This window comes from Anas acuta, chromosome 24, assembly GCF_963932015.1.
Source record: "Anas acuta chromosome 24, bAnaAcu1.1, whole genome shotgun sequence".
Taxonomy (NCBI): domain Eukaryota; kingdom Metazoa; phylum Chordata; class Aves; order Anseriformes; family Anatidae; genus Anas; species Anas acuta.
Window position 1 is genome coordinate 3,605,433 of NC_089002.1, and position 13,008 is coordinate 3,618,440.

Here is a 13,008-nt window from a genome sequence, read left to right on the forward strand (position 1 = left end):
AGAGCCAAGCAGAAATTTACATTTTTTTCTGCAAATTCCAATCCTTTCGCTTACAGAAACACTTGGGCTGTCGCAGCATCATCCTGCTTGCACAACTTTCCACGGCCAGCAGTGCTGCAGCCCCATCCATGCTGGGCACAGGTGAAAAACCCAGCGGTGGAGGCAAAGCCTGCACAGAAATCACCGGAGAGCAGAGCTGGGGAATCTTCCTGTGAAATGGAGGTTGAAACAAGTGCTTTTTTTTTTTTTTTCTGGGCTCTTCTTCACAGCCATAAGGAAATAAAAAAGTGTTCCTCCATATTATTATTTTTTTTTTAGGGAGAAAAGATTCTATAATATTTTAATGGCCGGAGAGATTTACGGCCACAGAAATGCCTGTGCACTTAAAAAGAAAGATGAGGGTCCATCAGAAGGATGCAGAAATCAATACAGCCTTCCTCTTCTTTAATGCTGTTTCTCCAGGAGATGGTTTAAAAGCCAATGCCCTCACAGCAGGCAAGAAGGGAAGTGTGCGGGATCAATTCTGGCACAGGGCTTGGAGGAGTCGATGCTGAATAAACTTTGCTTGGAAGCCCTTTAAGGGAGGACAGGGGGGTGATAAAATACAGTTGCTCGGAGAGAAACTTTCTTTTCCCACTCTGGCTTCTTTTTAATGTTTTTCCTGCTGTGCGAGAGTCTTTCAAGACAGGGAAAAGCTTTGGGGCTCGGTTTGATTTGTGTCAGCATGGGTCAGGAGTGCGGCAGCGGATCGGAAAATCAAAGGTGGGGATGAGGCCGGCTCCAGCTCCTGCTCCTGCTCTGGCAGGAGATGCCAGGATCACACCCAGCATGGACGGGGTCGGGGGGGTTCTCTATTCCCCCAGGAGCCTCCAATGGGACCGATCGGGGATTTCTGCTCCTGGGAAATTGGATCCTCTGGCCCCCAGCATCCTCAATATCGGCTCCTTCAGGCCTTAAGGTCCGAGTTTGCGCAGAGATGGGGTGCTGACTGCTGGGATGGTGTAGGGTGATATGGGGCTGAGAGGTCCAGAGGGTGCTGGTAGCCCTGGGCCGAGCAACCAGGGCCAACACCTGAATCTCTTGTGCTGGGAGGGGGCAGGCAACGCTATGGATGTAAAAAAAGATTAAATTGGCGTGTTGGTTTGTCTTGGGGAGGGTGCTGGAGATCCTCTGCACAGCGCTTTGCCTCTCCGGCTATTGCCACGTGCTCAGGGGCTGCCCTAACACAGCTTCTTGTCTGGCCTCTTTCAGGAATGACCTCGAGGAGCAGCCTGGAAGGCGCAGCAGAGCCCCGAAATGAGCCTTTTGGGGAAAAAGAGGAGGTGAAGCTCTGATTAGAGGACCGGCCCCGGGCGGGGGGTTATGCGCTCTCGGCGGGGGGAGGCAGGCAGGGCAGCCGGCAGCGGGGGCTGATCGGTGCGAGGGCTTCCCCCAGGGGCACCTTCTCCTGCGGACGCCGTGCCCACCCGCGGTCGCCCCATGCCCTGCTCCGGATGCTCCCCGTGAACCTTTCCTGCCTGGGAAGAAGCCGGTGCCACCAGCCGAAGATGAGACCCTTCCGAACCAGCTCGCTCCTGCTCTGCGTGGTGGCCGCCGCTGCCATCCCCATCGTGCCCTGGAAGGTGAAATGCCCACCGCAATGCGTCTGCCAGATCCGGCCCTGGTACACCCCCCGCTCCGTCTACCGGGAGGCCGCCACCGTGGACTGCAATGACTTGTTCCTCTCCGCCGTGCCCGAAGAGCTGCCGGAGGGGACCCAGACCCTGCTCTTGCAGAGCAACAACATCGCCAGGCTGGAGCAGGGTGACGTGGGCTATCTCAGAAACCTCTCCGAGCTGGACCTGTCGCAGAACAGCTTCTCCGACGTCTGGGACTTTGGCCTGAAGAGCATGCCGCAGCTGCTCAGCCTGCACCTGGAGGAGAACCAGCTGGCCGAGCTGCCCGACGGCAGCTTCCCCGGGCTGGGGAACCTGCAGGAGCTTTACCTGAACCACAACCAGCTCCGCAGGATCGCTCCCCGCGCCTTCGCCGGCCTCGGCAGCCTCCTGCGCCTCCACCTCAACTCCAACCAGCTGAGGACGGTGGACAGCCGCTGGTTCCAGATGCTGCCCAGCCTGGAGATCCTCATGATCGGAGGCAACAGGGTGGATGCTATCTTGGATATGAATTTCAGGCCCTTGGCAAACCTGCGGAGCTTGGTTTTGGCCGGGATGAACCTGAGGGAGATCTCGGACTACGCGCTGGAGGGGCTGCGAAGCCTGGAGAGCCTCTCTTTCTATGACAACAAGCTCGTGAACGTCCCCAAGCGGGCCCTGCAGCAGGTTCCCGGCCTCAAGTTCCTGGACCTGAACAAAAACCCCTTGCAGAGGGTCAGGCAAAGCGACTTCACCAACATGCTGCACCTCAAGGAGCTGGGGCTCAACAACATGGAGGAGCTGGTGTCCGTAGACAAGTTTGCCTTGATCAACCTCCCCGAGCTGACCAAGCTGGACATGACCAACAACCCCAAGCTGTCCTTCATCCACCCCAGCGCCTTCCACCACCTGCCCCAGATGGAAACCCTCATGCTCAACAACAACGCCCTAAGTGCCTTGCATAAGCAGACGGTCGAGTCCCTGCCCAACCTGCAGGAGATCAGCATCCACGGCAACCCCATCCGCTGCGACTGCGTCATCCGCTGGGTCAACAGCACCGAGAACCGCATCCGCTTCATCGAGCCCCAGTCCACGCTGTGCGCCGAGCCCCCCGAGCTCAAGAGGAGGCACATTCGGGATGTCCCCTTCAGGGAGATGACAGATCGCTGCCTGCCCCTCATCTCTGCCCGCAGCCTGCCCTCGCGCCTGGAGGCAGCGGACGGGGACGATGTCTCCTTGCACTGCCGTGCCCTGGCGGAGCCGGACCCGGAGATCTACTGGGTCACCCCCTCGGGGGTGAAGCTGGTCCCCTACGTGGAAGAGGGGCGCTACAAGGTGCACCCCGAAGGGACGCTGGAGATTGCCGGGATCTCGGCCCGGGAGGCCGGGCTGTACACCTGCGTGGCTCACAACCTGCTCGGGGCCGACACCAGGAGCGTCAGCGTGACGGTCAACAGCTCCTTCCCGCTCAGCGAGGCCAGCCTGGAGCTGGCGGTGCTGGACGTGCAGGCCTACCACATCCTGGTAGCCTGGAAGGCGCAGCTCAACACCGTCTCCTCCAACCTCACCTGGTCCAGCTTCTCGCTCGGCTCCGACTCGGACACGACCAACGTGGCCCGCATCCCGACGGGGACCCACGCCTACAACATCACCCGGCTCCACCAGGACACGGAGTACTGGGCTTGCCTCCACGTGGCCTTTGTAGACTTGCAGGCCAAGGTGGCTTGCGTCAACGCCAGGACTAAAGAGGCCACCCGCCGCTACGGGCCCCTGGGGGACAGGCAGAGCCTCCTGACCCTGCTGGTCCTCTGCGTCCTGCTGCTGGCCGCCGGCCTGGTGGCTCGCTGCGGCCTCGGGGACGAGCCCAGGAGGGCCAGGGAGCTCCTACAGGACGCGGTGGCCGTGCGCGTGGTTTATCCCCACCTCGCCCCGCACTGGGCTCGGGGGTCTCGTGGCGGGCAGCTCCTGGCCGTGGAGGTGCAAGCGGCGCCCCTGGACTCCTGAAGGCCCCGCGTTGCTGGGGGCTGACCGTGGGGTAAAATGGGGTGGGGAGGGAGAAACTATTTTTTACCAAAAAAAAAAAAAAAAAACACAACAAAAAAACGTGAAACAGAACAAAGTAAATGAGACGAGGAGGGATTCTGTGGACTTGACCAAGAGACAAAGCGGCGTGGTAGATGGACGGGAGCAGAGCTGGCCACGGGGCTTGCAGAGCTCCTGCAGGGTCTGGATCCACGTGTAGGGTCTGGATCCAGCAGACATCCCGTCCTGGGACAGCTGGGATGTTCTCGGCAGGGTCCGGCCCCGAGGGGACAATGCCCCAAGTGGTTGAAGAGCCATAGGGGTGAGCAGCAGATCACCCCTTCCCCACACACTCCAGCACCCTGCAGCACCCCAGCGGGGTCAGCTCCTTCGCTGGACAGTCCCTGTTTTGGAAATACAAAAAAAAAAAAAAAAAAAAAAAGGCCTTTCCCTTTGGGATATTTGTTCTTTTTTTTTGTTTGTTTGTTTCTTGTTTTTTTTGGGGGGGCACTCAGATAATCAGCCACAAACCCATCCCCAGCTCCTTCCTGCAGCCCTGTCATTTGTTTGCTGCCATCGACCAGAGGAAAGTGGAGGACAAGGAGGTGACTCGGGCAAAAGAAACAGAAGTGCTGATGGTGACGTGTTGCTTAATTGGCATCCCTGTGGGGCTGGCTGGTTTCTGCCAGGAGTCAGCCCCATTTCCAGCAAGTGTGGATAATCTTTTGTTATCTTATAAATATCAAAACTTCTGTGGATAATGTTACAAAAAGAAAAAAGAGGGGAAAAAATCGGGTGGGGAGGAAGTCCTTGCTTTTTCTGCTTTTGTTTAAAAAAATAATAATTAATCCTTTGCACACTGGTGTGCATCTAGAAGGCTTCAGATTAGCAAACCTCACTTCAGATATAGGAGAAGCGGGGGGGCCCCGTGCAGGCCAGGCCAGCCCCCATCTGAGAGCGCCCCTGCGGGAGGTGGGGAGGTGGGATCTGCTCTCCCGTGCTGCTGCTGCTTCTTTCTCTGGTAAGCAATTAAAATTAAAAATGGAGCGGATCAATGGGCAGCTCCAGGCCCCCGCCTGTGCCTGGTTGTGCTGAGCTGAGGGATGCGGTGACTGCAAACCAGCCAGGCTCACGGGGCCCTTCCATCCCTCTCGATGGGCACCAACCCTGCCAGCGATGTCCCTGTTGTGGGTTAAGACCACAGCCATTCTTTTTCCTGGGCTTACGCCTTGTCCCTGTGCATTGTAAGTGAGGATTTGGGGTTGGTTTAACCACAGTCCTACACAAAACGTGCCTTTGCCAACACACACACACAGCCCCGAGAGACCCTGGTGCAGCCCAGGAGGCAGGGGTGCACCTGGAGCCCAGACAAAAACCTCACTTGCAGGTCCTTCCATGGGAAATCCTAAGAAAAAACAACCCAGACAGAGCTGGGGGGGCAAAGGGGAGCATAGGGTGCGGGTGCCCCAAGAGGTTACATCTTGGCACAGACGTGGTGCACCCTTGGGTGTGATCGTTGCGTGCAGGGGGCCCCGAAGGCACCACAAGGTCCTGACAGAGGAAAAAGCTGCGTGAAGTCCTCATTCATCTCCCAGCCAAGGCGAGAGAGCTCCCTGCTGCACGAGCTCCGCGCTCAGCCAGGCACACGATGCGGCTCCGGCGCCTTCACCGGGTAATTATTTCGGAGGGTAACGGCTCTCCCCGGCCCCCATTCGGCATTCACTGAAGCACTTCAGCACGCGTTTAGGACCCAGCGAGATCTCCAGGGGCCCCAAGCACATGCTGAAATTTAAGTGCATGCTTAAATACTTTGCTGAATTAGAGGCATCGTCTGCTTTGGATGCTCGGCTGCCGAGCCCCAGCCCTGCCAGCGGAGCTGCTCCGGTGCGCAGCGCTCGGTGTTTGCGGGCTCAGGGCCTGAAATAGCCTCTCTCCTCGGCCTTCTTTACAGTGGGGGGACTAAAGCAGAACATATTCCCTACAGTTCAGCTAAATCGGAGCTCAGCCCGTGGAAATAGTTGCTGAGAAATTTCCCCGGTGTAAGCACATCTCTGATTTCATCCTGCTCGCCTGCCCCTCTGCCGCGCGCAGCGATCTCGTTCGTGGTCCCCGCAGAAACATCGCCGGCTCCCAGACAAAGCCAGCACCGAGCCCTCACAGGCTGTAATTTTGTAGGTGTAGAGAAAAAGCCTCTTTGATCACGGTTATTGTGGCTGCTGCTGCCATGCTGGGACGGGGGTGAAGGTTCAGCCGCTGCCGGGATCGGCTGCGCCGATCTCAACGCGATGCCTGCAAACCAGAGGTTAAAATGCAAGATATGTGCAATTAATTTTGTTTCCTTTGAAACTGGAGTGACCCCAGGAGCACCGCATGGTGTGGTCAGGCTGGGACACCCCCACTGCACCCCCAGCCCATGGGGGGACACCAAAATCCCTGTCCCCAAAACAGGAGCTGACCTTGAACCGTTCCCTCTAAAATTGGCGTTTTGGACTCCAACTGGAGAGCACCATAGGTGCCTCATGCACTATTCGGTGTTGTTAATATTTATTATTAAAGCACCAAGCAGCTTTTCCTGGGTGCTGTGCTGGATGAGATGCTTCAGAAACCTTTGTCCCTCGTGCCAAAGCCCCTGTGGGGCTGCAGAGCTGGAGCAGTTTGGGGCAGCACCTCACTGCTACAGCGCCTGATGGAGGACTCCAGGGAGACACAAACCTCTGGTACCAGCCCCACAACACATTTCCCCTCCACATCTCGCAATTTCCAGCTCTGGGCTGGGGGCATCAGGCCAGAAATGAACTTCTCCAGGCGAATTGTGGCTTTGCAAAATTTTATAGGGGTCGTAATTGGGACTTAGAGATCCTCCTCTGCTTGGAGAAGGAGTTCTGCAAGTGGAAAGCAGCGTACGAGCCAGGGGGCTCTCAACTCGAGGGCTCTTTAATTTACTACCCAAAGTCATGGCAAGGTCCAGGGCTGGAAGGTGGAGAAATTCAAATTAAGAACAAGCTGTCTTCTTTTATTTTAAGCACAGAAGTAATTAACTGCTGGAGCAGCTTTACCAGTAGCGGGGGGCCGCAGCCTCCACTTCCAAGCATCACGCAGGGATGCAGCTCTTGAAGAGATGCTCTAGTGAAGAGAATCCCAAATGTCTCCAGCCCAGGAGAGTGCCACCAGCACCCAGCGTCCCTCCTGGCTGCTGCTGGGGGGGCGATGGGGCAGGGGGAGGCAAAAGGGGATGGCCTCCATCACCTCCTGGTCCTCCTTCTCCTTTATCCCTCTGGGATGGGAAAGGCTTGGTTGGGAAATGCTTCTCCTCCAGCGTGGCCCATCAGGTCTCCCTCTGGGCACTGATTTTTTCCCCATAAACCACAGAGCCTTAGCTGCTCATCAGGTTTAATTTCTATTTTTTTTTTCTTCTCTTACCTTCACTTTGAGGATAGCAGTACAACTCCTCATTTCTGCTTCTTTTGCCCTCCGTGCCTCCTCCTCCTCCTCCTCCTCTTTCTCCGTGCAAACAGCATCGTGGATCTCATATGCAACCGAGCTTCTCCTGACAAAGCCAACCGAGAACATTGCGTGCCAGACTCTATTTTAAGCACCTAATAAAACCCGTTTCTGGAGTGGCTCCATTATTGTGTCCTTCTTTTGCACAGCCCTGGTACCTGCGGATGGCCCCACTCTCGGTTCCCATTGCCGGGCAGCCTCCCTGCCCTCAGCCCTGCCCACACCGAAGCTTTTCAGGCTCCAGGGGAGCACCGAGGGCACGTTGTTATTAGTTCGTTAGAGAATCAAAGCAGGCCTCTCCTCCAGCACTTCCTCAAGAATGATTTAAATTAAAACACCCAACCTCCCTGGGAAATGTCAGCGGCGTTATCCATATGCATGATGCCATTAGGATGAAGCAGGTGCTGCTTCAAAAACCTGCAGGAAAATCTCCCTGTCAATCTCCGCGGCAGGCAGCTCTCCCTCTGACTGCTCCAGCACTTCTCCCCCTCCCTGCTTCATCGCTGCTCTGCAGGTGGGGAAACCGAGGCACGGAGCCGCTCGGGGACTTGTGGTGGCACACAGGTGCCTGGTCCCCTTCTCCTTCCAAGCACACACCTGGGGCACGGGACCAGCACTTCCCTGGCCTTTACTCACAGGAGGAACCAGAGGAAGGCAGAAGCAGCCAAGGCAATTGCCACGGAGGAGAAATTTTGCAGCTTGGTCCTTTCCCTTGGCCTTTTGCAGCCTCTCTGCCCAAGCCGCCCACTGGGTAAACGCGTTCAGCTGCGCTCAAGTGGGCAATCGAGGTGGAAATCAGGCTGATGGAGAGCAGCGGGGCAGCGGAGGCAGCGTGAAGTCAGCTTTGAGCAGTCTGAGGGCAGGGACGCGCTGACCTCCTCGGGGGGCTGCATTGCAATTAGCTGCTTTGCCTAATTTCAGATCCCTGCAGCCTTTGGCGAGCTGTCCCCAGCCTGCTTGCGCTCAGCATTTTGGGGAGCCCGGCTCACCAGGGTGCTCGGGGCCATGGCTCAAATTCCTCCTCTGCTGCAGGAGGTCCCTGGAGGACATGGGGACAGGGGCACGATGGCTTTGCCACACGATGCCAACAGACCACGGATGCTGTGGGTGCTGGTGAGGCAGGGCTCTGCTGGCACAAGCTGCGCGTGGGCTGTGGGTATCCAAAAAAACCCCTCGTGGGCACCAAACCCCAATCCTCCACCCGCGTCCTGCTCGAGCAGGGAGAGAGGGCACAGCCAGTGCCTCGCTGCTGCGGAGTCATCCTGGAACCACATCGAATCCTCACGAGGTGGGGGAGAGGGGGAAAGCGATTTGGGTTTGCGCGTGGGTAAATGGGAAGGAGAGGCAGGCAGGGCTGGCGCTGATGAGAAATGAATATTCATGGGAACCAAGGAGCCGGAGCCCAGCTGGGGGGAGCAGGCACCAGCGGGGATGTTGGGGGGTGAGCAGGGGCAGTGGGAGTGTGGGGGTCCCTGGGGGGGTGCAGAAGCTCCATCTGCCCCCGCTGGATGAGGCCCCGAGGAGTAAAAGGGTTTGGAAAGGGGAAGCCACGATGAATCAGGGTGAAAGCCCTTGGTTTTGCAATAAAAGGGCTCCTCTTGCAAGCAGCAATGGGGAAAAACAACAGCAAAAACAGCCTGGGGGTGCCTGGGGGTGCTGGGGGGGGGCTGCCCCATCGCTCGGGCATCGGGGTCCCATGGAAAACCCCAGGGAGCCGCCGGTTTGCAGCAGGAATGCCAAACGGCTTTGATCTTTACCAATCTTTCCTACATCTTGAGCAGTGTCTTGTAAATCTTTAATTACAAGAAAATTGCAACCTTAACAGTGAACACACAAACTGCGCTGATAAATATTTAAAATTGCCACAGCGACGGATCTGAGGGGATTAAGAAAAGATATATTGGAGTGACAGTTATTAAACACTAAATCCCAGCAAATGTTACCGAGCGGATAAATAATGCAGGGCTCTGACAGCCACTCGGCTGCTGACAAGCGGGGGAAACATCTGCTCTGGGGGGAGAGGCTGGCGGCGCCGAGCCGTGGATGCCTCCCAAAAACCCCAGGGTGGCGGGGGAAAGCGCGGGGGGTTGCACTCTCCTTCTTCCTTCCCAGCTTGGAAATAAAATTCTGAGCGCATCGGCAGCCGAGGGAGAGCCAGGAGCTGGCGGTGTCAGCAGCTCACATGGAAATCCTGGTGGTTTCTCCTTCTCTGCAAAAAGAGTGCCTGGTACTGGTGGTACTGGTGGTACTGGTGGTACTGGTGGTACTGGTGGTACTGGTGGTGCTGGTGGTGGGGTGCGGATCCTGCGACCCCATCCCGGGCATCACCGCATCCCTACGGGCACCTGCATCTCCTCGCTGTGCTCCCGTCACCTCGCTCCTATGGCCCAGCCCCGTCTGCCTCCCCCCTGCCAACCTTGCCTGGAAGTTTTGAGGTCACCGCCTCGATTTCCATTATTAAATTTCCCAGCTACCATTAAAGATTTATTGCTCCGCTAAGAAGGTAAGTCGCAAAAAGTTAATTATTCCTAATAGCCCGGGCTTTGCTCACGTGGAGGGAAGACGCTCGAAGCGTGAATTACCCCAGCAACCTTCCCGATAAAATATTGATCTAAAAAAGCTGGCTAATTATAAATATTAGAGCAGAGAGGGGGGAGAAACTGACCCTGCTCCTGCCAGCCTTGCGGTGAGCTGCCCCGTCCTAGCGGAGCTGCAGGAGGGCTCCGTGCCAGGACCGGCTCTGCCCTGGTGCCTGTTGTCCTCTAGCTTGTAAATTTTCCTAAAAACAGCAGCTCTGCCACCCCTGGGGGGGTCCTGGGGAGCTGGGGGTGTGCAGATTGCAAGCGTGGAAGTCATTTGGGGGTTGCAAGCGCTCAGCTCCCACCACCCGGGCTGTGCCTGGCAGGTTGGCGCGTGCTGGTGTTGGGGACCTGATTCCTGTGAGCTCTGCTGGACTACAGCTAACGAAGCACTTAAAAAGCTGCCGAGGGGGGCTGCTTCTCGGCCCTGCAGAAGCGCCGATGCCCACCTTGTAAATCTTTAATCGAGAGTGGAAGGGAACTGGGAGGCTCACCAGGATGGAGAAAACCGTAAATATTTAATCCGGGCGCAGCATCGCGCAAACAAGGTTAAGGGAAAGGGGGGGGAGAAAAGTGGCACCCACAGAACCTTAAATCCTGATAAAATCACAAGGAGATAAATAAAATATCCCCCTGCCAGCAAAGGCAGGGAGGGGCTGCGCTCAGTGGGGAGCACTGGGGGGGCCCCAAACCCAAAGGGGGGGACGTTGCAGCTGCAGGACAGAACCCAGGGCACCTGCTGGAGGCTGGGGGACCCCCAAGCACCTGCAAAATCCAGGTCTGGGCAAATATTTCCTGAATATTTCCACTGTTTAACCCACAAAATGAAGGCACGATGCCCGTGGGGTTGTGTTTTAAGCCGAAGCGATGCGTTTTCCTTGAATTCCATCATTGTGGCGCTGGTTGTGCTGCTCATTTGCTTGTTTCTGGTGTAAAGGCCTGACTGCGGCGCCTTTTCTTCCCAGGTACGAGCAGAAAACGCAGCTCTCCGAGCGAGGGTCGGAGGTAGAAGCGCTCTGTCACGCTGAAGGCAGCGTTGCTTTGTGCCGAGGGAGAACAACTGGAGCTGGAGGGGCTGTGTCAGCCGGGTGACAATTGGCAACGCAGGCGAACCAGCCCGCTCCCGCGTCCTTTGTGCTATTGATTTTAAAGGGAACACGGGTTCCAGACACAGCAACAATGCCTGGGGCTTGTAAAGCTGCTCCTGAGCTCGCAGCAATGTGCAGGCGTCTGTGTGCCGGTTGCAGCACCCCCCCGAAATCCCCCCCCAGTGAGCGGCTGTGCTGATTTCCTGCGGGAACACCGGGGGTGCTGCGGTACGGGGACGGCTCCAGAGCTGCCTCGGGCATGGACCCCCAGCTCTGCCCCAGTTTGACACTGGGATGTGGCACTGGGCAACTGGGATGGGCTCTGTGCACCTCGGGCACGTCCATCTGCAGGGAGCCACGGGGAACACCCCAAAACATATCTCGCCCCAGCTTTGAGCCAGACTCTGCTCTTCCCTAGCATCCTTAAAGGGGGCTACAAAGGAAAATCACAGGGAGGCTGCTCCAGCTTTGCAGAAACAAAAGGGAGGTGGGGGTGTAGGAGCCCAGGGAGCGGCTGGGTGCCCACAGAGCCCCACGGGAAGCAGGGACAGAGCGGGGCAAAGCCATGGCTCTCCCCCTGCCTCCAGCTCCTGGGCTCATGGTGCTTTTAGCACCACAGCGCTAAATCGAATTTGGAGGTGAGCAATTCCACCTTGCTGGGGGCTCTCACCAGCACAAAAGAGCCCCTGGCAAACAGGACGGACACAGATGCTCTGGAGCAGCCTCCTTCCTCACAGCAGCCTGGTGAAAACATCTGGCTGGCTGCAGGTACAGAGGGAGATCCCAGCAGAGCCCAGCTCCTCACTCAAAGCTGCGGTGGAGAGGAAGGCCAAGGCGTGCTGAGCGTTCCACCAAAAAAACCCAAAGGAGGCTGCAGGGACAGCTGGAGGAGTGGGAAGTCAGGGGAAGCTGAAAAACAAACAAGTAAAACACCGTGGGGAAAGGCACCCAGAGCAATCTGTCGCGTTTATCCATAAACAGCTCCTGCACAGGCAAGGATCGCGTCCTGGTTAGGCAAAGCACCTTGTACCTGCCCTCAGCTTCCCCAGCTGGGCTCCTGCCTGTCCCCACAGCCCTACTGGCACAAACTGGGAGGGGACTGGGAGTTGGATCCGGTGCTGTAAGGCCAAGAAAGCAGAGCTGTGATCGCTCCTTCTCGAGGGGGGCTTCTGCTCTTCTGCAGCCCCGAGTGCCCAAGGCAGCACCACGTCACCTTGTCCATTTGGGACCGTGCAGCAGGAAGGGAATTGCTTCAGCAGTGCTTTAACCTTCTGCTCCGTGCGACCTGCTTCATGCAGCTCCTGCTCTTCGGAGCACGCTGAGACCGGCTGGTTTTGCTGGCAGGGTGCAGGGGAAGGTTACGCTGACAAAACGCTGCAGAGGCAGAGCCAGAAACTTCCCCGCAGGCTGGAACGGAGGCAGAGGTTAGCAGCGAGTCTAATTACTGCCCTCGTGGCTTCTGCAGGACAGAGCTGGGAACGGCTGCTGGGTGCAAACCAGCTGCCTGCCCGCGGGTGAAGCTGGACACCAGCCCTGCCTGAAGCTGCTCGGAGAAACGCGGCCACAGGGGCACAACCAGGGCCAGCGCTGCCTCCTGCCTGGTGGCAGGGATGGGGGGGAGCAGCCCTGGTTCTCCTGCTGCCACAGGTGGGGTTGTATTGGTTTCCCCCCATCAGGATGCTGCTTGTTATGGAGCAGCAGCTCCTCCTTGGCAAGCGAGCAGCGATCCATCACCGCTGGGCGTTCACAGTGCCGCTTTCCAGAGCAGCTCATCCGTCTTCCTCCTGATTACGCACAGCCTGCTGCTCCCCGAGCAGCTCCAGAAACCAGGAGAACGAGGAAAGCTAAATCCCAACTCAGCCTGCTTATGCCAGCCTTAAAGGTTGGGTACATAAAACCTAGAGGCAAGAAGGGAGAGCTGTGAGGAGGCTGCCAGCAGCCAGCTCCCCGCATCAGCAGCCACCGGGTGCCCTCTAGCGAGCTGGCTTGGCTGGGGAGCAGCAGGGGTGTGCTGCCTTCACCAGGGCTGCCTTCATCCCACGCTCACTGTGAACAGCTTAAAAACTGTCGGAGAGGTGCTGAGCAACCTCCCGGCACTAACACAAGCAAGCGATGGGGTGGGTGACCCTCTGGGAAGCTGGAGGAGCTGCAAGTGGTGGTGGGAATGGGGCTGGGGAGCTGCTC

At 57.4% G+C, this 13,008-nt stretch overlaps 1 protein-coding gene across 1 annotated transcript in view; it reads left to right on the forward strand.

The window, feature by feature from the left end:
• LRRN2 (leucine rich repeat neuronal 2) overlaps positions 1 to 7,273 on the forward strand; it is a 30,327-nt gene extending 23,054 nt beyond the window's left edge. The window contains exon 2 of the mRNA XM_068660289.1: positions 1,252 to 7,273. Within this exon, the coding sequence (XP_068516390.1) occupies positions 1,494 to 3,638 (2,145 nt within the window). The 5' untranslated portion in view covers positions 1,252 to 1,493 and the 3' untranslated portion in view covers positions 3,639 to 7,273. The remainder of the gene's footprint in view (positions 1 to 1,251) is intronic.
• Positions 7,274 to 13,008: the final 5,735 nt, after the last annotated feature.